A 26,255-nucleotide genomic window follows, 5' to 3' on the forward strand; every position below is an offset into this window, starting at 1 on the left:
CAGGAGGGCTTGGAGGCATCCTGCCCTCCCCTGCAGCACCCCAGGCGCGCGGACAGGCGCGGGGTCCTCCGCGCACTCCGATCCCTATCCCGGCGCTGGGTAAGGCGGCCGGCACGGCGGGAAAGAGCCGGCTCCCACGGGCTGCATTCCCGGGGAAGAGGTTATTCCCGGGAAGAGGTCCCTGGGGGGCCGTGGAGAAAGAGGGGACAGAGCGATGATTGCTATGCGGCGCTCTTCTCCTTCGGTCTTGATTTAGGCTCCTCTCGAACACCCACCCCCGAGGCACCCGGAAGGCGGACCTGGGTTTGGACCTTCTTCCCAGAGGCCCTTGCGTTTCCGTCCCAGGCTCCCCCGGGCGGGGTCGGCCGAGGCGCCCTTCCGCCGGGCTCCCGCCGGGGCCGCGCTCCCTGCGTGCACCGCGCGCTGCTCGGGGCGGGTGAGTGGGGAGGGGCTCGTCCTGCTGGGTGGCAGCGGCGGGGGTGGGGGCTGTGGAGCGCGGGGCCGGTCGGATTGGGACTCGAGTAACCGAGCTGACGACTGATCGCGCGGTGGGGCTCAGCCGAGGGCTGGCTGCAGCGGCCGCTGCTGGTTCGCCAGTGCAGTGTCGCCGAGGTGCGGGCTGAGGGCCCCGCCACAGTTTGCTGGCGAGGGGACGGGACCCGCCCGGCAAGGAGGGCGGCGCGTGCGCCCTGGCGGCTGCCGGCGAGGAGGGCGGCGCGTGCGCCCTGGCGGCTGCCGGCGAGGAGGGCGGCGCGTGCGCCCTGGCGGCTGCCGGCTCGCGCTCCGCTCCGCGCTGTCCGCGGCGTGTTGCCCGCAGCTGTCGGGGGCTGGTGCAGTTGGCAGGGCTGGGCGAGATGGGACGATCGGTTTAGAAGGAATTTCTGACGTTTAGTTTAGCCGCGTATGAAGCCTGTGGCAATCGAGGTAATTTAAGGGCCGGGGATATAGCTCAGCGGCACGTACGCCTATCTGGCAAGCGCTAGGTCCTGAGTTCGATTCTCGGTACCAAAACAAAAACAAATGCTGTAGTTAAACAGGAGGCAAAATTAACACACAAAACGAGGTAATTTAATTCACCCTCGAAAGTGCAGTTTTTTAGGGTTTTAGTATATTCACAAGGTCGTGCAGGAGTCACCATTTCCACCACGCCCAAAAGAAACCCGCTGACGGACTCCACTCACACCCCCGGCACCCAGCAGCACGCCGCTGCTTCTTGTTATGAATTTACCGATTCTCCGCATTTGATAGAAGTGAATCATACTTGTCTGTTCCGTTTATGTGGAATGGTATTTCCGACGTTCTTCCGCAGTGTATGTATCACGGCTTCATTGTAAGACTAAGTAACAGTCTGTTGCTTGGATACGAACCACATTTTGATTTGCCGTCAGTGAATGGACTTTGGTGACTTCGTAGAACTTTTAAAGTCTTCCTCGCCCGAAACTTGCACTCGGAGGCAAAACCATCTTAAAACTAAATTCTTAGAAACCTGCACTTAACTCTGGGACTGAGTCAAGCGGTTCAGTGACCACAGGTCTGTATGTTTTAGGGTAGTTTATCTTTTGAAGTCTTCTATTCGCAGTTCAGCACCTGTCACGCAGTCAAAGCAGAGATGAGTTTGTGAGCAGATCTTCTCTGGGAGGGAGACCGGCGTCACCTTCTTTTCCACGAGGGGAGCATGTGTTAGCGGAGTGCTTTTAGCAGCCTGTTTCCCGGCGACAGTGTGTGTGTGCTGAGACCTGGTAGCCGGTTATAGAAACGGTGTAGTCAGAGATGAGTGCACGTAACTTAGCTGTGGGAGAGAGGTTTTACCTAAAAATAGCTACAGGCCATCCTCTCTACTCAGATTCTGTGTTTGCAAATTCAAATGTTCACTGACATTTGTTTAGAGCCCCCTAAATCAGTACTCCTGGCCCCTTCTAGGGTCCAGTTTGAGCTGCCCGGTGCACGTGTTCCCAGTTGACGTCCGACACGGGGATGGTTTGCCTTCTTTCCTCTCAGACGCTGCCTGAGTGTCACTCTTCAGTATGCTTAATATGGTGTTGTGTTTTTGTGCTTTTTGTTGTTGTCGCTACTTAAAATGTTCTCCTAGCACAGTGCTGAAGTACTATGTTCTTGCCGAGTGCGGGAAGGCTGTGATGTGCTTTACAGGGAAAAGATGAGGTTCTTTTTTTCGTATTTTGTCTTTTTGAGACAGGGTCTCGCTATGCAGTTCAGGCTGGCCTTGAGCTCACTTTGTAGCCTAGGCTGGCCTCAAACTCGCAACGATCCTCCTGCCTCAGCCTCCCTAGTGCTGGGATTACGGGCGTGTGCCACCACCACTGGCAGGATGAGGTTCATTTGGATGAGCGTTGTTTGGGCACGAGTTAGAGGCTGTTGTTTATGGGTTCATAAAAACACACATAAAACATATTGACTCTTGAGTAACCTTGTGCTTCCTTGAAGGAGTATTCACTAACTCAGTGTGTTCACAGCGGCTCTTAGAACTTAGCGACTGTGAATAATGAGAATTGACATTATGACCAATAGAATTACTCAAGGGCAGGCCTAGGGTGAATATTTTTCAGTGTGTGCAACTTTTTAAAAAAATTTTATTTTAAAGAAAAAGAAACAAAAAACAAACAAAATTCCAAAACAATATGATAGGAGGGTAACAATGGTTAATACATTGCATATTGTTATCTTTAAATTACTCAGAGTACAAGATATAGGCATTTAATTGTCCCAACAATATTAGCACAAACCTATCTTTTCAATGAACTGAGAGAAATTAGTAGTATAACTAGCCTATCTTTTATATATATATATATATATATATATATATATTTTTTTTTTTCCTTTTGCTTTGCCCTCCTTTTTCCCATTCTCCCATCCCACTGTCTCTTTCCTTCTGGAAGTTTCTTCCCATTTCCCAGTATCTATTGTACATTTTCGATCACATTGACTCTTTCAGTGCGCACACTAGGGAGACAAAACGACGTTTACACATTAATGTACACAAAAAACTTAAGTTTTTTCATTCCAGGCAGTCATTTTTTAATTCCACAGTGACCGTTTTAGGGAGTTCAGAGAAGACTGAAATGCTCTTCTCCCAGGACTCTGGGCTGCCGGGGGCTGTGCTAAGTGCTGGAGGTTCTCAGGCGGGTCTGGCTTTTCCCTCGGAGGTGGTGGAGGTTGGCAGTACAGCGGAGAAGGGATGCAGTGTCCTGCGTGCTTTGAAGTGTGGTTCAGATGCTGTGGGGATATTTAGGGCGGTGCTGGTGACCCTTGGAGGGCTTTCAGTGATACAAACAGCTCCCTGAGGCACACGTGCCGTAGGTTTGCTGCCACTGATTTAGAGTGTGGTGAGGTACAGAAGGATTTACACAAGAGATGACATTTTTAGATTTATTTTTTGTTTTTAATTAAAAAAACTTTTTTTTTTTTTTTTCTTTTTGAGACAGGGTCTTTCTATGCAGTTCAGGCTGGCCTTCAGCTCACTTTGTAACCCAGGCTGGCCTCAAACTCGCAATGATCCTCCTGCCTCAGCCTCCCCAGTGATGGGATTACAGGCATGCACTACCACACCTGGCTTAAAATTTTTTCTACCCTGTTGCTAATTTTTTTTTACAGTAGTGGGGCTTGCGTGCAAGACCTCATGCGTACTAGGTAAGCACTGCAGTACTGAGCTGTATCCCTGCCCTTTACTTTTTATTTTGAAACAGGTTCTCTAAATTGCCTAGGCTGGCTATGACTTGCAAGTCCCCTGTCATTGCCTCCTCAGTAGCTGGGATTACAGGTGTGTGCCACCGTGCAGGGGTGTTGCTAATTTTATTTTTTAAGAAATATTATAGCAGTATGTACGTAAATGACTATAAAGAACCTTGATACCCAGTCCCACTCGTCAGGCTGTTCTTGGTCTTCGGTCAGAATCCCAGCTTTTTCTGAGTCTTGTCCATTTTCCTCCTGTAAGCCCATCCAGAGTCTGTCCTTTCTTAACATTCCTGTTGGTAGAGTTGAGCTTTTATCGTTTCTGCTCTGGGCTGTTGCCTTAAAGACCCCTAGCTGATCGCTCCTTCAGTTATTCACTGTCAATAAAGGAGTTTTCTGAGGCAGGACTGTAATCTTCACATTCTCAGTTTAAAACTTTCCCTTATGGGTACAGTGATTAACACCTGTGGTCCAGCTACTCAGGGGGCTGAGGCAGGAGGATCACAAGTTCAAGGCCAGCCTGGGCAACTTAGCAAAACCCTGTCTCAAAATAAAAAGGGCTGTGGGTATAGTGCAGTGATAGAGTGCTCCTGGGTTTGATTTCCACTCTTGGAAAAAAATTTTTTTTCATTGCTTTCTCATGGTTTACAAAATAAAGTTTCAAGCTTTTTTAGGGAGTGGCTTATATTACCCTTTGTGATTATGCCCTGTTTTGTTTTTAATAAAGATGAGAAGAAGCCGGCATGAGGCGCATGCCTATAATCTCAGCACTCGGGAGGCTGAGGCAGGAGGATCATTGCGAGTTTGAGGCCAGCCTGGGCTACAAAGTGAGCTCAAGACCAGCCTGAACTGCATAGCGAGACCCTGTCTCAAAAAGACAGCCCCCCGCAAAACAAAATAAATTGGATTGTCTTTTTTCTTACTGAGTTGTTGGCGTCCTTTATCTTTTTATCACGAGCAGGCACAGAGGCTGCTCTGGGGCGGAAAGGCACTCAGAGGTAGGCCACCCTGGCACTCGCAGTAGCCAGAAGGAGTCGGCGCTTCTGCCTAAGTAAGACCCCAAGAGCCAAGCAATCTAGTCGCAGCTCCTAGTGCAGCGGTTTATTGAGCATTTTCCACGTTCACAGCAGCGCAGAGGGGAGCTCACTCTGAGCATAAGCTGGACGTGGAGGCCGACAGCGCAGGATCTTCCTCCCACCCAGCCAGCACGCCGGGAGAGCCCGGGAGGGGCGCCGACAGGCAGCGCTGGGACCCTTCGCGAGCTGGAGGCCCGTACAGCGGGGGAGCCACGCAGGGCAGAGTGATGGTCATAGACAGGTGCACAGCTCAAGCGGCCACTCTGCCAGGAGCCGTGCCCAGGCAGAGTCCCCGGCAGCGCGCCGGAAGACCGAGCCGAAGAGCAGCTGGAGGCTCTGTCTTTTATGGCGGGCAGCTTGATACCCATGACATATGCTGGCCTTCGGGTGGGGTACAAATAACGTGAGCTGATCCTGCGCTGCTAAAAGCATATTTTTCATTATGGTAAAAATAGACATTTTTAGGAAACGTTTTTATCAGTTTTCCACAAGGGTTCCCAAGATAGGTCTCGTGGCACACAGGCCATGTGGCTATCGCGCTACTCGGTCGCCACCCAAGTCACCGCGCAGGCAGCTGCACGCCGCGCTCACGCCCGAGGGAGGAGCGGAGGTTGGTGGCGGAGGCAGTGCTCACCAGTGTGCAGAGGCCTGATTACATTTCCCAGCCTCCTCTCCAGTTCGTTGGGGCTGTGTGATGGCGGGTTCTTTCCAGTGTGCCGCGAGCAGCAGTGACCCCCGCCACCGCGGGCCAAGGCACCGCGGGCCAAGGCCCCGCGTGACTCCTTCAGCTCTCCCGGCCCGCAGTGATTGTCTTGGAGGCCACGTGTGCTGGCTGATGAGCTGTAAGTGGGACAAGGCCGTCTCACTGCGACAGACCTGGTGTGACCGAGACACACTTCGCGAGCTAAGCTGTTCTTTGTCTTTCTTTCTTCCTTTTTGCAATAGGTCCTCACACATGCTAGGCAGGTGTGCTGCCGCTGAGCCACGTCTCTGGCCCGCTCCCTTGTTTATAATGAGAAGATACACATAGCATACAATTTACCACATAACTCTTAATAGTTGTGCAATCAGTGACATTACGTACGCACACACAGCGAGTCCCTTTAACGGATAACTTGTTGGGTGTGCATTTGAGACTTTGAATAACCTGTTCCCAGGAACCTTTTAGGATCTATCCATTGGTGATTCTTGCTGGAAGCTGTTATTATCATATTATTGTCATATACTAAATCTTGGAGGCTCTCACTGATATTTCCTTTTACAGATGATGAAATCGGGGCACAGAGAGGTTGATCAGTTGTCCAGTTTAAGTACTACTTGCTGGAGCTGGGTGTGGGGTGTACCTGACTGGAGTTTCTAGCATGCCTTGTAACGGGTCGGTCCACTGAGGCCTGTGGGCACATCTGCCGTCTGTTTTTGTAAAGTTTGCTTGGGATGCCGCTGTGCTCCTTCATTTACATACTTTCTCGGCTCCTTTCTTGCTAAAATGCCAGCCCAGAGTAGTTGTGACCAAGAACTACAATATTCATTAGTTGGTCCTTTACAGAAAAAATCGGCTGGCCTTTATTTTATTTTATTTTACTTTTTAGCACTACTGAGGATAAAACCCAGGGTGCTCTATGACTGTGCTACCTGCGTACCCCTTTTTCTTTTTTATTTTGATTGCAGGTCTTGTTAAGTTGCCCAGGTTGGTCTTGAACTCGTAATCCTCCTACTGAGCCTCCCAAATAGCTGGGGTTATAGGCATGTGCCACCGTACTTGGCTTGGTGGCCTTCATTTTTTTTTTTTTTTTTTTTTTTTTTTGAGACAGGGTCTCACTATGCAGTTCAGGCTGGCCTTGGGCTCACTTTGTAGCCCAGGCTGGTCTCAAACTTGTAGCAATCCTCCTGCTTCAGCCTCCCAAGTGCAGGGATTACAGATGTGTACCACCATGCCTGGCAGGCCTTCATTTTATAGAATAGATATTTAAATTTTTAATTAAAAGAATATGCATATATCTTTGAATACAAACAGTACCAGAAGTTTTGTTTTGGAAAGAAGAGACCCCTGCCTCACTGTTCCCTTATCCCTGAGACAGATACATTTAAGTAACATTTCTGGCATTTATGTTGCCATTTCAAATCATATTCCTTTATTTCCTTTTTTTTTTTTTTCTGGTACTGGGAATCGAACTCACGACCTCGCACTTGCCAGGCAGGCGCTGTGCCACTGAGCTAAATCCCCAGCCCCTACCTTTCTAATCATGTATAACGATCATGTCAGGGTAATTGGTATGACTATTACCTAGACAGCCACCATTTCTCGTTTGAAAACTTTCAGGGACTGAGGGGTGACTCAGTGGTAAAGCACTTGCCCGGCATGTTCAAGGCCCTGGGTTTGATCCCCAGCACTGCAAAAGAAATATGTAATAAATATGATAGAATTAATTAAAAAAATAAAAATTTTAACTGCTAATTATTGGCTAACTCAGTTGAGGCCACTGTGCTAGTTTCCTAGTGCTAGAGTATAAGTAAATTTATCATTGGGTGGAATAAGTTTTATGATCATTTAAACAACTTTTTCGCATTTCATCATAATGGATATAAGAAAATTAACATGAAATTACAATAGTATTTATTTACCACATACTACATGCCAGGTGCTAACTGTTCCAATGCCTTTTCCTACAGTATCACATCGGACCTGCACAATAGCACCAGGAAATGTACTTTGTGTATCTCCTTTCCAGTGAGGCAGTGTCATAGACAGGTCCTCCCTCAGCCCCTCCCAGCGGGCGAGGGGACTGGAATTCCTGCTGGAACGCGAACTCTTACACATTATGTTGTAGTACCACAAGGAAGACTGTGGATTGGACGTTCAGTTAGCAAATAATTTTAAAATACAGAAATGTACATGAAGCAGTTTCGTTGAGACACGTGTAGGACCGTCAGGCAGGGGGTCAGCCAGTTGTGGGCGATTTTTCTGAGGATAACTCTGTTTCCTGGGATGTTACAAACTTGCCTAGTCTCAGTCCAGTGGTTTGGCTCTCAAACTGGAGAGGAATCACCTGGTGGGGGGGCTCGTGACTGCAGGTTCCTGGGCCCGACTCCCAGGGTTTCCGATGCCGCAGGGGTGGGGTGGGCCTGGGGATCCTCATTTCTGGTAGGTTTTCAAGTGCTGCTGCTCCTGCGCGCCCAGGGTCCACACGGGTTTCGCGCCGTCCTGTCTTTCCTGAGTGTCTTCCTGTGTGCTCTCCTTGCTAATTTCCGTTAGCCTTCTCCCTCCAGCTACCTTGTTAGCTCCTGGAAAATGGGTCTGGTGTTGTAGCTTATATTTCCGTTTTGACCCCACCCAGACCACAGCCGTGTTACTCATCATAGGTAGTGTTTTAATATAGCCCATTACTCATTTATACCCCTGTATTTACTGACGTATGATTGATAAAAATTACGTACGTGTAAGGGTTACAGTACGACGGTCTGATGTGTGTGCGTTGTGAATTGTTACCACAGTTAAGCTGCTGACCACACGCCTCACCTAACACGGTTACTCTGGTGGGTAGTGCTGTCCTGTTAGCTTTTCTACAGAGAGCATTTCTGTCACTTTAATGCTTTAAATTTATGTCGCAGTTCACGGCACGGCACAAAGGATGAAAGATTAGTCGGAATCTAAGTCCAGTTCAAACTCCCAAGAAGGGCCAGAGGGACTGGCCTGAGTCGAGGCCCTCGGCGTGAGAGTCTCCTCGGACGCCCCGGACTGAAGCTTCTGGGGGCTTTTATTTCTAGAACCAGGAAGCGAGTGTGAAGTTCAAAGGAAGGGTGGCAGCACAGGACTTCACAGCGGGAAGAGGGGAAGCACAGGAGGGCAGGCTAAGGTCAGGGCGGTCTGCTGCATGACTGGCCTTGGGCCCAGTCTAATACGCTGGAGTGTGGGGAGAACAGGGACCAGAGCACTGTTCCTAAAGGAAATGTGTTTCGATCCTACTGTGACTTGTGGGCCTGTAGGCCATCTTTTATTTATTTTCATTTATTATTTATTTATTTATTCTTTGAGACAGGGTCTCACTGTGTAGCCCAGGCTGGCCTCGAACTCCTATCGAGCCGCTTGCCTCAGCCTCCCGAGTCCTGGGATTATAGTCATGCGCACCACGCCCAGCTGAAGCTGTCTTTCATCTCTAGCCGTGCATTCTGGGAGGTTTTGGACGTGTGGCCCCAAAAGTCCCTTAACTCTGCATATTCATCTCATACATATCTCGGTCCAACACCTCCACACAATTATAAATATAGTATGTTTTCACTGTAAAAATCCCTTTCAGTAAGCACCACTGCAATGGCACACACCACCGGAAAGCTAGAGAAACCCTGTAGGATTTTCAGTGACGTGACAGACATAGCTAGCCACTGACTGAAGTGCAGAAAGTGCCTCAGAGGCTCTCGCGCATGGGGGCTTCATCTGGTTCTCAGTAGAGGCTCTTGTCTTTTGCCGTTCCGGGTCTTTAAGATGTTTTTAACCCTTTAGTTCTATAGAGGCCAGCCGGAACCAACATGTCCGGGACTGAGGATGCAATTCTCGGAGGCGGTGACGGCCATGCCCCTGCTGGAGGCACCTCTGTGCTGTGCTTCGGTCAGGTAACTGTGGGTTCTTCGTCCCTGGAGGGAATGAGGTTAGGATGATGATCTTCAGACCATCGCCACACACGTGGAAGCTATTTAGTGCATTTTTCCTGTAGGTGCGTTATTTGGGTGCTCTTTGATGAACTCTGAGTACGTTTTGGAATCTTTAGGGGATTACCTTTAGAGGTAAATGTATTCATATGACAAAGTTTTGTCATTTATGTGATACAAAGTTCAGAACAAAGCAGACTGTATGTGCCAGGTCTTCCCGTTTCCCTTCATTCCCGTCAGGGTGCCGTCCAGTTCTGTCTCTGGGAGACGCCAGTCACCGGGGTCCCATTCTTGGAGGATGTGTTCTGTGTGTTGAAATAACTGCTAATTCAGAGGCTCTCAGATGTGGCTCTAGGAGCCCTGGGGGTTTGCAAGATCTTTTCAGTGTCCATGAGGGTGAAAATGGTTCCCTGATGTCGCTAAGATACTGTGTGCCTTTTCACACGGATTCTGCCACGCGTGCGGCGTTTTGCGGAGGCTGCGTGCACGCCGTGGCGTGGTCGCTCTGATGGCCGCTGGAGAACGACCCCTCCCCTGCCCAGCACTCAGTCCCACGTGGAGGGCTCTCTGACCTGCGGAAACAAACTGTAGGATTCGCGCTACTTTTTTTTTTTTTTTTTTTTTTTCCCGGTACGGGGAATTGAACTCACGACCTTGTGCTTGCCACGCAGGCGCTGTGCCGCTGAGCTAAATCCCCAGCCCCCCACACTACTTTTTTTTTTTTTTTTTTTAAATTTTTATTTTAAAGATAAAAGGAGGGGAAACATTAACAGACATACAACATTTTACAACATATCACAAGCACAATACAGACAACACAGAGTTACAAACAAAGTGGTAGGGAATTAACAATGGTGGTTGTATTACATATTGATATCTTCAAAGTAGCTTCTCGTGAAAACAGATATAAACATGCAATACTGGTCAACCCCCCCACACTACTTTTTAAAAACATTTTTAGCTACTACATGAAAGTCCTAGTAAGCTGGACCACGTGGTTTATTTTTTGGTGGTTTTTAGGCATTAGGGGTGGAGCCCAGGGCCTTGCACATGCCAGGCATGTTCACCACTGGGCAGCAGCCCCAGCCCCGGCAGAATTTTGATACGTACGGACGTTGTGTGCTTAATAGTTCTAAGAGGAGGAAGGGGTGCCGGCGGCGGTGGCGGTGGGAACGCCAGCCTGATTGCCCCCTCCGCATTGCAGTGCCAGTACACCGCTGAAGAGTACCAGGCCATCCAGAGCGCCCTGCGGCAGAGGCTGGGCCCGGAGTACATCAGTAGCCGCATGGCTGGGGGAGGCCAGAAGGTAGGGCTCTGCGGCCTGGCAAGCGGGGGCCGGTCCTCAGGCTGCTCTCACCGCCCCGCCTGTGCGGCCCGCGGTTGCGGGGTGTTTCCTAGTGCCCGGGAGGGCCGGGCTGCAGATGTGTCTCTCCGCGGAAGAGGCCCGAGCCTCGTCCTGAGGCCGGGGTAACTGCCGTGTCGGGGTTCTTCTGCCGCCTGCTGGAAGTGAGCCCTTTGCCATGCCTTCTTCTTTCCCTCTTCCTCCTCTTCCTCTTCTTTTTCCTCCTCCCTCTTTTCTCCTTTCTCTTTTCTGTGGTGCTGAGCCTGGCCCCCGTGGTCTCCTTCGGGCTAGTAAGTAGCACTCGATCTACCGCTGAGCAAAGCCCTAGCCCCTGCCTTACATTTCTGCATGCTTTTGATTTTTCATAGACTGCGTTAACCAGATTTTTTTCAGAAATTCTTGGTTTTGGAAACTGTTAGGTGAGCAGATAGCTGTGTCCTCTGAGGCCACTTCCTCCCCTCCCCGTCTAGCTAGTTGCATCTAGAAGATCTTTGAAATGCATTTATTGAGAATTTCCTTGGAGTTGAGGTTTTGTCAAAACACATAAGGAGTAAATGAAGTAAATTGTACTCGTACTTAAATATGCCAGGGAATTTTAACATAGCTTTATTAAAACATCTTTTTCCTAGGTGTGTTACATTGAGGGTCACAAGGTCATTAACCTGGCCAACGAGATGTTTGGGTACAACGGCTGGGCACACTCTGTCACGCAGCAGAATGTGGGTGAGTTCGTGGCTGCGCGGGGGCCGCCGCGCTTAGCTGTGCCCGCAGCTGTGTGGGCAGGGAGGGGACAGGAGGGTCGGCTGCCTGCGGGAGGCACAGGGTCCCCGTCTTCAAGGGTTCTCTTTGCACTTCTAGACTTCGTTGACCTCAACAACGGCAAGTTCTACGTGGGCGTCTGTGCGTTTGTGAGGGTGCAGTTGAAGGTGAGGGTGCGAGCAGAGCTGCGCCTGGAGGCTCGGCTGTGACCGAGGGGGCGGGCGGCGGCGGGGAGAGGACTCAGCAGCGTCTCCGCCAGGGTCCTTAGGATGGGGCGTTCAGTGCTTCCACAAAGGATTTTGAAAAATTCTGTCCTCTGCATGTTTTTAAGTTGACACTTCATCACATATGTAAATCGTCACAAAGGGTGGATTCTTTAATATAGTGTAAAATTCGACATTTTGAAATAAAATCATTACTTTTTTAAAAAAATGAGTACTCACTAAGGTGTTCAGACTAGCCCCAAATTCAAACCTCTGGCCTCCGAGTCTGAGTAACTGGGATCAAAGATGGGTGCCCTGTACCCAGCTTACAACTTTTTTAATTTTTTTTTTTTTTTTTTGAGACAGGGTCTCACTATGTAGTTCAGACTGGCCTTGAGCTCACTTTGTCTCACTTTGTAGCCCTGGCTGGTCTCAAACTTGCAATGATCCTCCTGCCTCAGCCTCCTGAGTGCTGGGATTACAGGCATGCGCCACCACACCTGGCAGATCAACATTTTAATACAAGTCAAATACATGGAAAACGCACATTTTAATGAGATGGATGTTGCTGAATTTTTCTTTTTCAGTTAATATATATGTATTCAGTTGAATATTAATCTTAAATGATCATTTATTCTATTTGATGTCTTAATTTTATAAATAGTGCTGAAAACCTTGATCCCATAAGTAGCTATGAGTGGACTTTTGTTACAATGAGGTTCATTTCTTTGAATGTCTTTTCTATTCTCAGAAGTCAAGTAGTGCTGTCAGTACACATGATGTTTTATTCTGTTAGCTAACAGTTGAAGCCAAGAAGTGGATACTGCGTAGCTTACTAAAAAATGAAAGGATTTGCTATGCAGTGGGAGGCCGGCCGCTACAGAGTCCAGGCTGCCCCTTCGTTGGGTGACACCGCAGCCGCGGGTGGGTTAGGACGGGCCTTTCCCGTGTTGAGCGGCTGGAAGGGGAATGCTCTGACATTTGGAGCACAAGCAGACCAGGTCCTGCAAACAGTTCTGGACATGGCTGTCTCACGGGGTCTGGGCCATGTCCCCTGCAGCACGGCCCTGGGTCCCGGGGCCCGTGGTGAGCGCTGCTGCTCCGGGGAAGAACAGGGCGGCCGGGACCGACGGCAGCTTTCACGCTAGCGCCAACTCCTTCCCCACCCAGGACGGCTCCTATCACGAAGACGTAGGCTATGGCGTTAGCGAGGGCCTCAAGTCAAAGGCGCTGTCCCTGGAAAAGGCCCGGAAGGAGGCGGTGACGGACGGCCTGAAGCGCGCTCTCAGGTGGGCTGCGGGCTGAGCCGCACCGGCCTGTGTCGCGCTCTCGGTTCACGGTTCACGGCAGTGTTTGGAAGAGGCGGTCGTCATGGGGGTCCGAGATCTAAATAACACAGAGAGGAGGGGCTGGGGACTTAGCTCAGTGGCACAGCGCCTGCCTGGCAAGCACGAGGTCATGAGTTCGATTCCCGGTACTGGAAAACAAACAAACAAACAAACAAAAAACATATAACACAGAGAGGGAACTCTCACCTGCCCTGGCCCCTGGCTGTCCGGTTTCCTCCTTGGCTTTGTTTCCCCCCAGCATTTCTGTTGAGGGCTTCCGTTTGCAGGAATCAATGCTAGAACACTGTACAGGAAGCCCCGACTGAGACATTGCAGTGGCGAGCTTTCGCAGGTGTGCTGCGTCGCAGTCACTTCGTCGGCTGGGAGTGGATCCTAGGAGTGGACCCGGGCAGGGGCAGTCAGTTCTCCTGGCTAGAGCTTACTGCGTGCTGAGCTACTTCCCGGCCCCTCAGAGGTGCGTCCTGGAGAGCTCGCGCGTACTGTAACAGACATCGGGGGTAAGCAGCCCCTGGAGAGGAAGTTTACTTTGGCTCGTAATTGAGAGGCTTTAGTCCAGGGGCCCTGTGATGAGCCCAGCATGGCGGCGCGCATGTGGTGCAGCGCCCTGCTCGTTTTGGGGTGCAAGCAAGAGAGAGAGAAGGGACCAGCGTCTCCTGTCCTCTTCCGGGGTGCGCAGCCAGGGACCTCAGACCTCTGCCCGCCGGGTCAGGCCCTTCGGGGGGATTCGGGCGTGCCGGACCCTCCCTGAGGGCTTTGGCCTGCGCGCACCGAGGCCGCCCCGGGCAGGGACACCGCAAGCGCGTGCGGTCAGACAATGCATATTGGCGCCCCCTTCCTCCGCCCCAGTGAGAAACACTTGACGCAGAGCTGTAACTGTTCTCTGATACTCAAGCCTGGCAATTCTTCGCCCCGTTTTCTTTTCCCTCGTCCCTTTAGAAGCTTCGGGAATGCACTTGGAAACTGCATTCTGGACAAGGACTACCTGCGGTCGCTGAGCAAGCTGCCGCGCCAGGTAGGGTAGCCAGGGGCAGCGCGGAGGGCCGCAGGGCGTGCTGGGCAAACGCCCTTGCTGCGTGGGTGAGCGCTTGGGCGCTGGAGGGCGAAGCGCGGGCTGTGCCCAGGGCTGGAGGTTGGTTTCACTGTGCGCGTTAGTGCCTGCAGGCACCCTCCTTCCGCTTTAGGAGAAGTGCGCCGCGGGCCTTTACCTGGGCTGTCTGCTGTGTGGGGATGCGGGGCTGGGAGCGGGCGGCGGACCTCAGAGCGGGAGCACAGGCTCCGCGCGCCCCCGCGCCTCCGCACGCTCGGAGTCTCCCGCGGAGGCCTCGGCCGCTCTGCTAGGGCAGTGCGACCATCCGGTGCTGAGGGTGCTGACGTGGGGCGTCGCCACAGCACGCGGCCCGTGCGCTCAGAGCCTGGCTGCTCCCTTCGCGCGGCGGAGCGCCTCTGCTCCCTCCCTGGCTCCTGACGCCTCTGCCATGCTGCCGCCCGCGCCGCGCCACCCAGCTTCTTCCTGTGGAGCCCCTCGCAGAGGTGTGTGCATCTGTCACATTCTATGTTTTTAGAATCATTCTGCTGTTAATGGTTTTTACATCTGTGTTTACAAAGGATATTACTGATAGGTATATGTTTTTCCATTTTTTATTATGGTAAAGAAACACATACCATTTATCATTTTAACTATTTTTGGTGTGTGGTTGAGTAGTGTTAAGTATGTTTATTGTTGTAAAACTCCTCTCCAGAACTTTTGCATCTGTTTTTTTTTTTTCCTGGTGCTGGAGATCGAACCCACAAGCATGCAAAGCAAGAGCTCTGCCAGAGCCACGACTGCAGTCCCCACCTTTGCGTCTTGGACAAGCAAACTTTCCCTGTTTCCCTCCCTCCAGCCCCTGGTAGCGAGTGTTTACTTTCTGTCTCTTTGGGTTTGACCACTCTGGGTACCTAGCTCACGAGTGGCATACTGTTTTGCCTTTTTGCACTGGGCTTATTTCACTTCACATTAATGCTTCAAGATTCAAATGTGGTACTGTATGTCAGAATTTCCTTCCTTTTTAGGGCTGAATATTGTTTTATGTGTATACCTTGTTTTTTAAATGCACCACTCTCTTAATGGACATTTGAGTTTGCTTCTACCTCCTGGCTACCTCCTGTGAAAAATGCTGCTGTGAACAGACATAATTATCTAAGGAGGCCTGACATTTGGATATAACTCAGAAGTGGGATTGGTGATCCCATGATAATTCTCTTTTACTTGTGGGTGGTACTGCGAGTTGAACCCTTGGCCTCATGCAAGCTAGGTAAGTACTCTGCCACTGAGCTACACCTCTACCACTTTTTTTGGAGATAGGGTCTTGCTCAGTGGCAAGGCTGGCCTTGAACTTGAGATCTTTCTGCCCTAGCCTCCTGAGTACCTGGGATTGTAGGCCTGTGCCACTGCACCCATTTTTTAATTTTTTAAAAACCACCACCATTCTAACGGGTGTGACTTTATTGTTGTGCGGGTGACCCCCACATCGTGCTACAAGGAGATCCGCACACGCTGATGATTCGTGCGTGATTTCAGCTTTCAGGGACCTTCAAGCACACTGCCTTTTTTAATAGGGTTATTTGATGTTTGTTGTTGATTTCCGGTAGTTCTTTAAATATTCTAGCTTTTTACCCCTTCTCAGATAACTTGATTTATAAATATTTTCTTCCATTCTGTACACTGTCTTAAGTAAGTTTTTAAGTTTGGTGTAGCTCTGAACAACCACTGTCAGGCCCAGTACTCGGGAGGCTGAGGCAAGAGAACTGCCATGAGTTCAGGACCAGCCTGGAGTACATAGCAAGACCCTGCGTCACGAGAGAGGTGGGTGGGCAGGGACGGGGGAGGAACAGGGAGGAGAGGGCCAGACAGAAAGACGGAAAGTTAAAAAGATAGAAGGAAGGAAGAAAAAAAAGGAAAGGGGGAGTTTTTCCAAATAAAGTGTTGGTGATGTCATTCGGAATAAGGCAGAGAGAAGAAGAGAACAAAGCAGCCGTCCTTGTCACCCAGAAAGGCCGGCCTGTAGCAGATGACGTAGCTCAGGTCACTGACAGTGGCAGGGGCTCGACTTTCTCACGGCGGACACGGCGTTCAGTGCTAGGAAGCACGAGTGAATATTAGAAATTTAAAATCCAAGGTGCTTAGTGCACTTCAGGGATGTTTCGAAATTAAACTCACTTTCTTCCATTAAAAAATACTGCCAAATGCAGTGTCATGAAGCATTTTCTCTATTGTTTTCCCCGAGGAGTTTTGTGGTTTGGGGTCTTAGGACTTTAATCTCCTTTTAGTTGACTTCTGCGTATGGTGTAAGACCCGAGTCAGATCTCTTGCATGAGGACGCCCGCTTCCCCAGCATCTTTCATTGAAGAAACTGTCCTTGCCCCACCGAGTGGCTCTGCCCTTCTCACTGGTGATCGTTTGGCCATGTCCACAGGGGTTTCTGTCTGGGCTCTAGTCTGTGGGTCTCTGAGTCTGTCTTTATAATCACTGTAACTCTGTAATGTGCTCTGAACTTCAGAGGTGTGAGGCCTCCACCTTTGTTCTTTGCTTTTGTTGTCCGGGGTTGTTGGGATTCCATATGAATGTTAAGGTCAATTTTTGTATATCTGCAAAAATGCTGCTGGGATTTTTATAGGATTGCATTGAATTTATAGATTACTTTAGTAGTGTGAACATTATAATGTTAAGTCTTCCAGTGTATGAACATGGAGTATCTTCTCATGTGTCTTTAATTTCTTTTAATAGTTTTGTTTTTAAAGTTTTCCACATGCAATCCTTTCACTTTCTTGGTTAGGTCTATTTTGTTCCTTTTTTTCTCCCCCTGTACTGGGGATTGGACCAAGGGCCTTCAGATTGAGCTACATCCCCAGCCCTTTATATATATATATATATATTTTTTTTTTTTTTTTTTTAAATTAAGACAGGAGCCAGGCGTGGTGGCGCACGCCTGTAATCCCACCTGTAATCCCAGCATTCGGGAGGCTGAGGCAGGAGGATCATTGCAAGTTTGAGACCAGCCTGGGCTACAAAGTGAGCTCATGGCCAGCCTGAAATGCATAGCGAGACCATGCCTCAAAAAAACAAAACAAGGGGCTGGGGATTTAGCTCAGCGGCAAAAGCGCCTGCCTGGCAAGTGCAAGGTCATGAGTTCGGTGCCCGGTACCGGAGAAAAACCAAAAAAAACAAAACAAAACAAAACAAAACAAAACAAAATTTGAGGCAGGATCTCACTAAGTTGCTAAATTGCTTGGGGTGGACTCCAACTTGCAATCCTCTTGCCTCAGCCTCCCAGCTGTGTTCTTTCAAGTCAGTGCCCACCCCTCCTTTTGTTTCTACTACCAAGGAAAACCACTGTAACATTTGTTTGGACTATTACATATATATTTATTGGGAATCATGTAAACTTTTTTATCTTTCATTCAGCATGTTTGTGAGTCATTCATGTACATGCTACATTTTCACTGTTACATAATTTTCCATTGCAAGAGTATGTATATATGTATGTATGTATTTTTGTTTTTTGGAGATAGGGCCTCGCTATGCGGTTCAGGCTGCCCTGGAACTCACTATGTAGCCCAGGCTGGCCTCGAACTCACGGCAGTCCTGCCTCAGCCTGCTGGGATTACAGGCGTGCGCCCCCACGCCTGGCAATAACAATTTATTTTTCTCTTCTGTCTTTAGTACTTTTTGGGGTAGCTTTTGGCTGTTTTGGATAGATCTGCTGTTAGCATGCGCTGATCCCATGTACACGCATTTTTCGTAGGACTCAGTGGGGGAGAGGTAAGTATATGTCTAGTCGTAGCAGTCTTCCGGTTTCCTAGCATGACTGGGCTGGTTCGCGTTCCCACACAGCCTGTGTAAGTCCCAGCTGTGCATGTCCTCGACAGCAGCGATGCTCTTTTTGGTTTTTCTCAAAGCTCATTCCTATTCTTATTTCAGTGTAGACAAGCAATCCAACTGGAATTTCCGTTTTCAGATTATTATGAAAATGTATTCCTCTTAATCCCACGTCCCGATAATTACTCACCAGCACCAAGTTTCAGTTTTAAGACCCAGGAGCAATGACGACAGAGTGTCGCGTGCCCTTTTCCAGGGCGCTCAGTCTGCAGGGCAGGCAACAGAAGGGAACGGGAAAAGGAAGTTTCTCTGTCTTCCCTTCTTAGCTGCCTCTTGAAGTGGATTTGACTAAAGCAAAGAGACAGGACTTTGAACCGTGTGTGGAACAGGCAAGATACAATAGCTGTCGGCTGAGCATAGCTCTGGGACCCCCCAAACCACCGGAGGTGGCCTCCCCCTGCAGACCAAGCCACGCGGGTGACCCCCACATCATGCTACAAGGAGACAAGGCCGGCAGCTCCCGGTATGAGGCCCAGGGTGGCTTCCTTCTCTCTCCTGCCCTTTCTGTGTGGCTTAGCTTGCTGCCGTTTCTGCCGTCAGAGCCAGCAAAGTTGCTCTGTGTGCTTCCTCAGGACCGTCTCTGTCGTCATTAACCTGGTTAACTCAGGAACTCACCCTTTTGCTCTTGGGATGCAGAAGCCTGAGCTCGTGCACCGTGGAGAGCGACGCCACTTACCAGCGGAAGCTTCGGCAGAAGCAGCTGCAGCAGCAGTTCCGGGAGCAGATGGAGAAGCAGCTGCAGGTTCAGACACTTGCTCCAGCTCCGGCAGAAAAGCAGAGTGAGGGTGAGAGGGACGGGAGCAGAGGCCCGGGAGGGTGCACTGCAGGAGGAACTCCGGGAACAGGGTGGCCCAGTTCTCTGCCAGGGCGTGACTGGCTCCAGACGAGAACCCCCCGTTACAAGTGGGATAGAGGAGTCCAGGAAGGTAGGAGGTGAGACCTGCCATGCACTTTCCCATTTCTGAAGACAGTGATCTTGTTTTAGGGAGGTGTAGAGGCCTTGACATAATCTTCTGGTTGTCTCTACATCAGAAAGCCTTTATTTCTGAGCTGGCTTTGAATGTAAGGCCAAGTTGGTTTCGAGGAGAATGGGATCTTTGGGCAGATTACTTATCTATAAAAAACTCTATAGTTTTTTTCAGGGTACAAATTCAGTGGGACTAGTAGGTTGATCAGGAGTTGGGAAGAGAAATGAGTTGCCTGGAGAGGAAACAAAGAAAGGGCGTGTTCCAGACCAGTGAGCTTTTGCCTATTTCCCTACACATGATGAGCATGGTTGAGAGGGTGTGCTTCACGTTTGGGTCATTATCATCCTCTCAGCACGGACAGGCTGATTGAAAAAAGAAACAAGCTTACTGTCCTGGGCCTATGCTGAGTTAGGAGTCATTGTAAATGTTCAGCTTTTGTCCATTTCAGCAGCTCACGAGGAGCGGGCAGGTGGACTCCAGGTGGCCCCACCCTTATTAGACAACCATGGCCATAGCCTAGGCCACTGCGCTGGTTGGCTTGGCTTCTAAGAAGCCTTCTGTTCTTGCTGGGAGAGAAGGAACAGAGGGAGGGAGGACTGGCACCGAGTTCCCTCCCTGGCTGAGCCCTGACGCCCTGGGCATCTCTGCACTTCGGCGGCTGCTTCCGACTACAGGGGACTAGGGTCAGTCTCTTCGGTTCCGTTCAGCTCTGTAACCAATGACTCGTCCTTTCTCTCTTGTGTGAACCGCAGCAGCCCTTCCGGTCCCTCCTCTGACACACAGTACGCCCATCGGTGCTGTCGCAGAACCGCTCAGGGAGAAAGTCATCTTTAAAGGTAAATGACTTTAAAAAAAAAATCGGTAAACAGAAAATGCACGTAAGTTTCCGTTGCATACTTCTGGTACTCACGAAGTACACCTTAACAAAAATCTTCATTTTTTTGCTGAGTGCTGTGGCATATGCCTGTAATCGCAGCTATTCAGGAGGTTGATGAAGGATCTCAGGTTTGAGGCCAGCCCAGGCATTTAAATAAGACAGCGTCTCAAAAAATAAAAAGGAAAGTAAAAATAAAAAGGGCTAGGGATGATGCTTGGTTGGTGCTTGCCTAACATATGTGAGGCCCTGGGTTCAGTCCCTAGGACTGGGTGAGAAAAATGATTTTAACCCGATTTTCAGCCCCATGAAGTTTTTCCCACGAAGGGGAAGAGACCTTAAAATTGATTGGTGGGGCTGACCAGTAGATGGCACACCTTCAGCTCCTCTGTTGTCTCAGGGAAACGTTTAGTGTACTTTTAAGATGGGAGAGAAATTGCAAAATCTGTGTGAGGCATGGCGTTTCTCAGGTCCACTTTCCTAGTGCTGTGAGGACACTGCTGGCTAATGACACGCTTCTCTGTGCTCTCTGCAGAGGATCCTGAGGACAACCTTGAAATGTGGGATCTGACTCCAGACTTAGAGGACATCGTGAAGCCCTTGTCTAAACCAGAACCACTGCAGACCTCTGCCGCCCCCGTCCTGGATCACCAGATCCCGCAGAGCCTTTGCTGCCAGAAGCCCCAAGAAAAAGCTGGAGCCTGGCAACCCCCTGTTTACACCGCTAACCAGCACGTATCAGGTAGCAAACGTGTGTTTAGGCGCGAAAATGAAAGGGAGATCATGGGTTTAATTCTGTGAGTTTTAAAAGGAAGGAAGACATCTAACTTTAAGAAATTGGACAGAATCATTCCAATGCAATAAGTAGGTTAGGGCCAGAACGTTTCCTCTGGGCTCCTGACTTGAGCTTCAACCCTTGTGAGCCCCAGACAGGTATAGGAAGCTGAGGACACAGCTGCCCTAAGAGCTTTTCCTGCTACAAGTCAGTCTGTCAGGACTGTGATGTCACTGGGTCCCAGGCTGACGGAGGGAGCTGCCCTCCTAAGAAGTTTTCGTTCTTGGGCCCTCAGTCTCAAGTAGGATCTGCCAGTTCAATGCAGAAACGATGAGCTGTTTCCTCCTTGCTTGAAAAGCATGGCAGCAATACTGGAGCCACTTTATCTTCCACAGGAAACTGTGAATCTCATAGGAAGAGCCAGGACGCGAAGAGAAGGAAAGTGGATCCACCCTAACCTGAGGCTGTGGACTCTTACAAATGGACTTTGGAAAACTGCTCTTTGGCCATGAAATTGTTCGTTTTTGGGGAATGAATTTTATTTCCGAAGGTATACCTTGTTTCTTTCCGAGCTACGTCAGAGGACCTGTCGGACCTATTAGAGAGAGAGCCAAGCACCTCACAGACAGCTTGTCATACACTGTGGTGGGGCGGCCACTGACAGATGCAACACCTTTCCTTGGGCTCTTGAGGGTTTTCACTGTTTACTCCTAAGCTATTACCTTAATAAAGATAGACATTTTTAGGAACTGCCTGTGGCTGCCTGCCCTCAGGCAATGTATGTGTCCTTAGTCCTGAGCACCAGCTTCAGTAGTTGCCTAGGTGAAATTGTGGAGCAATCTCCCTTTGGGCTCCATGGTCTTAATGCCGTCCATGGAAGTACTGTGTAGCCTAAGAACAACGGTATAGTGTGCTTTTCACTTTGCAGCTTTGTACAAGTCAAGGGTACAACCATCCGTCTAATACAGCCGCCCCCCAACCACCTGTGGGCATATCTGAAGTGTTACTACTAAGTAAGGTTTACCTGAGCACAAGCACTGCAGTAGTGCAGACCGACCTGCTAACCGGAAAGGCTGCTGAAGGCTGACTGAGGGGCAGACAGCGCGTACCGTGGGGTGCAGCGAGCACGGCGAGACTCCTGACGGGGCGGGACGGCACAGACTTCAGTGGTTGCAGCTTAAGGATGAACTGTGCACTTCAGGCAAAAACCTTGGAAAGCTAACCGCGAATAGGGGAGCGTTACAGCTCACTTACGGGTTCATGACATTACAATCTCGCATTCTTTCAGGGCCACCATTTTTTCCAAACCAAAGAAATAATGGTCTAAGATGAAGGAAAAGGCATTTTGAGAAAACAAATCCTTTACTTGGCAAAATAAAAAACAGTAGCCATTTTTATTTTAGATGTGAGATGTGACTTACTCTATCATAAGCTGAGTTCTCAGGGTTTTTGTTTTGTAATTCTCCCCAGATGAATTTGTGTGTTCTCTCTTTCAAGTGCGTTTTGAGCTATGTTGTCTAATGTTGTCACAGTGACATCAGTTTTGTGGATCTCGGGCATACCTGTGGGAAGCTGTGAACCTGAGATAAGCAACTCTTAAAAGCGGTAGCAGCTGACCTTTTATTCCTTTGGGAGATGAAGCAGCAGCAGCTCGCCCTGATTTCCGTGTCTTCTAAAAGCCTTTACCTTGCCTAATGTTAGGTTGATTTGATCATCTATTTTATCTTTTCCGTTTGACTTTCTTACCATTTTTCTCTGCAAAACCAGTTAGCAGTAAAATCTTAGTTTAGGAAAAATGGCTGCTAAAAAATGTTTCTGAGGAAGGTGGGGTGTATGGCTATGTGGCGGAGCACCTGTCTGGCCCTGCTCTGATTCCCAGCACCATTATTTAAAAAAAAAAAAAAAAGAAAAAGCTCCCGAGGAATTAGGAGCTATAAATATAGCTCCAGTTATAAATGGTGTACATCTTAGAACAAGAGTGAGTAAGTACACGAAAAAGGCACATTTGCTGGAAATGAAACTCCACAGCTCAACAAAAGCAAGTTTGGTTTATTTGAATGTTTCATTAAATAAGTCTACAAAGGTAAGAAACTGAAGCACAGAGCGCAGTCTCACGAGAAGCGCACCACCCAGAGTTAGTGCAAAATGTACAGTTAACGGCTGCCGGGACACCCCAGGGACACCCCAAGGTTTGACTGGTTTATTTTTTAAAACAGTGTACATTGTTAAATAATGTAAGGAAAACATTTATAATTCAGAAAGTTCTTTGAAATGTGGAAAAAGATACTCAAAATGTACTATTAACACAAAAATAATTTAAACAGTTCAGTAGCACTAGTTCGTTCCTCTAGGCTTCAGTTGTTTCATCCACAGGAGGGGGGGGAAATCAACAGTAAACAAAACCAGGTCTTATTTTTGTGTATGAATGAGAAGACCTCAAAATGACTAAACCAAAATAACAGAACAGTAACACGGTGCATTTGGCTCCCTCATTGCTCTGGTAGAAAGTACTGTTTCGCTCACCGCAGGGGATCTTTTCTCATTTACACGGCGCCATCTTGGTCCTAGCCTTACTCTTATCCTTGCCACAAGAATGGTAAGCACAGAATCAGTCAGTCAGTACTTCTGAAGCAGGGCGCAAAACCCCTGTCCTTTCCATTTCTACCTCCCGACAACCTCCAGCACTCACTGTGTCTCTGGGGCCTGGGCCAACCTAATAGAATGGCCTATAAAGGAACGAACAGGATTCAGGTAGCCACCGGCTCGCTCTGTCACGGTGACGCCTGCAGTGTGCCACTGAGGTGGGTAAAGCTGGAAATACAGTTTCCCAAGTAAGAGTTAAGAAGAAGCACTCAAGAATTTAAGAGTTCTAGCTTCTTTCTCTGTCTTCTGAGAATGAGATCCCAAACATAGCCAATTAGGACAGTATATCCGGAAAGCTCTGCAAGTTCTACAACTGCCTGGAACACTAGGCACAGCGCTAAATAATACTGGTTGGTTGCAGTTATTTAAGGGGAGGGTGCATGTGAAAACACGAGAACATTACTATAAACCTGGAAATAGGGGTGGCACATAGATTATGAACCTGCAACCACTTGGGATATCACAGAGGACACGGGTAGAAGAAACCTTTCCTATAGTGCTGACTATTCAGAAGAGCGTCCACTTTGCGCAGAATATAGCACCCCAAGCTGAGAAATGCATGGTGCACGTGCAACCAGAGGAAAGTAATCCAAACAGGTTTTCAGAGCAACTCTCTCCCTCTGTGACTCTTCACTATCACACCGCCCAACTTCCAAAGCTAGCCTCCACCCTCTTCTCTCTACGTTTCATTTCTTCTTGGTCTCATCTGTTCAAGCCCAGCTCAAATCAGTAAGACTTATGACGGTCGTTGGCCAAGCATCACGTACCTTCAGAACAAATCTGTTCCCCCATTCTTTAGACCTTCTTTTTTGTTCACTCAGCTAACACTTCCACCTTTTAAATTGTCCAATTTTGTTAGAACACCCCACCTCACTAGTCCTGAAACAGAACCTTCTGCTTTCAACCACGGATGCCAACTCAGCTTCTCACCTTACGCATTTTACACCTGCTCTAGACAAAATTGTTGAATGACTTAAAAAAAAACAAAACAAAACTCTTTCAATTTGCCTTTGGCATATCCACTGTGGGGTCACATGGACCTAAGATTTCTTTCCACGTGCCTTTGCTGATCTGGAGTCTGGTAAGCAATGCTAATGGCAGAAGCAATATAAGTCCAAGGCACTAAAATATCCAGCAAGCAATACTGGGAGAACAGAAGTATTCAAGTACAGTAATTATACAATTTTACATTCACATTTATTTATCTAATACAATGGAAGTACAAAGGAAAAAGTTAAAGTGTCTCAATAGTAAAGGAGAGAGCTAGCTTTTTTGTGTGTGAACTTTTTAAACCTTTCATATTTTACTCTTAAAACTACTGTTGTCCAACAACATTATATATCACAGTGTTTCCACATCAAAACTGATGGCAAAGTTACATGTCCGCAGGGAACGTAATTTTTTTTTCCCTAATTGCTAATGCTGCAGTCAAAGCTGCTAATATCTTCTGCATAAAGCACTAATGACCTATCATAAGAAAGGGTTGCAATCCCAGTCCCCTGGTATTTTCCACTGGGTTTCTAAAGGAGAGGGAGGTAAAACTGAGGATGGAGGACAGAGCAGGAGAGAACCCCATTTTTTCATCTCACCGTCTGAAGTTTTGAGGGAGTAAGGGATTTGGGTCATGTACCACCATTAAGAACTCTATCACCTTGTAAATATATCAGACGAGGTTTGGTTTTACACTGAGCTCGCCTACAGCTTCCTGATAACAAGATATTCTTTTATCCCTAGGCCTCAGCGGTGGGTAAAGATAAACAGGAAAGCGTAGTTTGAAGTTGCCCCTCCACAAGAAAGTTGCTCTCTCCTTGTCCCACTCCAGTAAGTGGACGGGCAGGGAGATTCTCTATTCTGAGGGTTCAAGGTGGTATTAAAAACATTCCCTTCTGGCAAGAAATAACCAGTTAAATGCAGCACTAGTAGTTAGTATATAGGTTACTTCTCCATCCCCTCAGCCCTCGGCATTCCATTCTCTGGCTCCCAGATCTACTCAGTTAACATCTCTAGGTCTAAGTGGTCCGCAGGTTGGAACCCGGTGGGTTGCTGATGGATTTCTGCAAACTGCTGATGTTGAAATTCTGCAAGGAAGCAGTTCCCACAGGCTGGAACTGACCAAGTGGCTGTGGTGCTGGGCCACCTGTCCCACTCCACTGAGGGCCAAATGTGGTAGCTGGAAAACCGTACTGCTGTGGGGGGCACATGGATTTGGTGAAGTGACCTAGAGAGGTAGCTGATGCTGCGGAGATGGGGGCAGAGCCACCCAGGTTCGAGGTCATGGAGATGCACAGCTGCCCAGGTGCAGAGAACTTCCTTGCCATTCCAGGGCCCTGAGAACAAAACAACTACATTTAAAGTTTGGTGAGGGTAGAAGATCCATGGGTGTAAAGTGGGCAGTACTCAATACAATTCTAGAACTGAGACCACGCTAATCTTACAGGGTATAGAAAATGCAACAACTATTTACTGGCTCTATACTTAATATGTGGGGATGAAAATAATCATTCCGACTGAAGAGAGAAGTGTCATATACATTTGTGTGTACACGCAGTTCAGGACACTGAAGGAAAAAGAGAAGAGAAACTCATCTGACCAATAAGGAGTTGAGATTCAAGGAAGAAAAAGTAAGAGGCACCTGGGTGATTTTTGTCTTGTTTTTCCAAGGGTTAAAATTCATGAGCTACTACAGGAGGTCATAGCATACAATGGTGCAGCCTAGAAATCTATGTAGTTTGTACTGGCTGTGACTCAGTTGTGTTAAGTGATACTGACAGAGTAGAAAAATGGTAAAAGGGGAAGATTTACCTCGTAATTCATGTGCCCTTTGCTTCCTCTCCTTCCTGACAGATTCATGGCGTCTCGGGCCCAGTTGTCCACCAGTTTGTGCAGGTCATCTGTGAACGTGCCCTTCCTGCTGGACGTTATGGCAGGAGGCTGAGCTTGGGCAGCTTGGCTGTTCACTGTTCCCCCAACAGTGTTTGTGCTGCTGGTCCCTGGAGGTATAAACAACAACAATATTA

General features: G+C 48.7%; 2 protein-coding genes across 26 annotated transcripts in view; one reads left to right on the forward strand and one right to left on the reverse strand.

Moving 5' to 3' along the window:
* The first annotated feature begins 327 nt into the window (after positions 1–327).
* Positions 328–21,992, forward strand: Rad52 (RAD52 homolog, DNA repair protein). Of its 9 annotated transcripts, none has more exons than XM_005396004.2 (13): positions 328–436; positions 9,262–9,371; positions 10,612–10,713; positions 11,379–11,472; positions 11,608–11,675; positions 12,882–13,000; positions 13,997–14,072; positions 14,450–14,590; positions 18,245–18,441; positions 18,615–18,763; positions 19,699–19,782; positions 20,356–20,562; positions 20,991–21,992. In XM_005396004.2, exons 2-13 carry the CDS (start codon positions 9,288–9,290, stop codon positions 21,050–21,052), a joined length of 1,383 nt encoding a protein of 460 aa, XP_005396061.1. In that variant the 5' UTR covers positions 328–436; positions 9,262–9,287; the 3' UTR covers positions 21,053–21,992. The 9 variants fall into 9 exon arrangements, with proteins under 9 accessions (XP_005396061.1, XP_005396065.1, XP_005396066.1 ...); XM_005396008.2 differs by having other exon boundaries at positions 14,000–14,072; XM_005396007.2 differs by lacking the exon at positions 328–436 and adding an exon at positions 493–612.
* A 632-nt stretch (positions 21,993–22,624) lies between these two features.
* Positions 22,625–26,255, reverse strand: part of Wnk1 (WNK lysine deficient protein kinase 1) — a 130,199-nt gene continuing 126,568 nt past the window's right edge. For all 17 annotated transcript variants that reach the window (XM_005395993.2, XM_005395992.2, XM_005396003.2 and 14 more), the window contains 2 exons: positions 26,041–26,228; positions 22,625–25,565 (listed from right to left, as the gene is read on the reverse strand). In XM_005395993.2, the coding sequence (XP_005396050.1) occupies positions 25,248–25,565; positions 26,041–26,228 (506 nt within the window). In that variant the 3' untranslated portion in view covers positions 22,625–25,247. The remainder of the gene's footprint in view (positions 25,566–26,040; positions 26,229–26,255) is intronic.

This window comes from Chinchilla lanigera, unplaced genomic scaffold (assembly GCF_000276665.1).
Source record: "Chinchilla lanigera isolate Chin_1 unplaced genomic scaffold, ChiLan1.0 scaffold00053, whole genome shotgun sequence".
NCBI classification, from domain to species: Eukaryota; Metazoa; Chordata; class Mammalia; order Rodentia; family Chinchillidae; genus Chinchilla; species Chinchilla lanigera.

What these genes read in the sequence shown, in the direction of transcription:
- Rad52 (XM_005396004.2), top strand. Translation starts at nt 9,288, where the DNA reads ATGTCCGGGACTGAGGATGCAATTCTCGGAGGCGGTGACGGCCATGCC. An exon ending in TGGCTGGGGGAGGCCAGAAG is followed by an intron (nt 10,714 to 11,378) that starts GTAGGGCTCTGC and finishes TCTTTTTCCTAG; the next exon opens with GTGTGTTACATTGAGGGTCA. An exon ending in TTGTGAGGGTGCAGTTGAAG is followed by an intron (nt 11,676 to 12,881) that starts GTGAGGGTGCGA and finishes TTCCCCACCCAG; the next exon opens with GACGGCTCCTATCACGAAGA.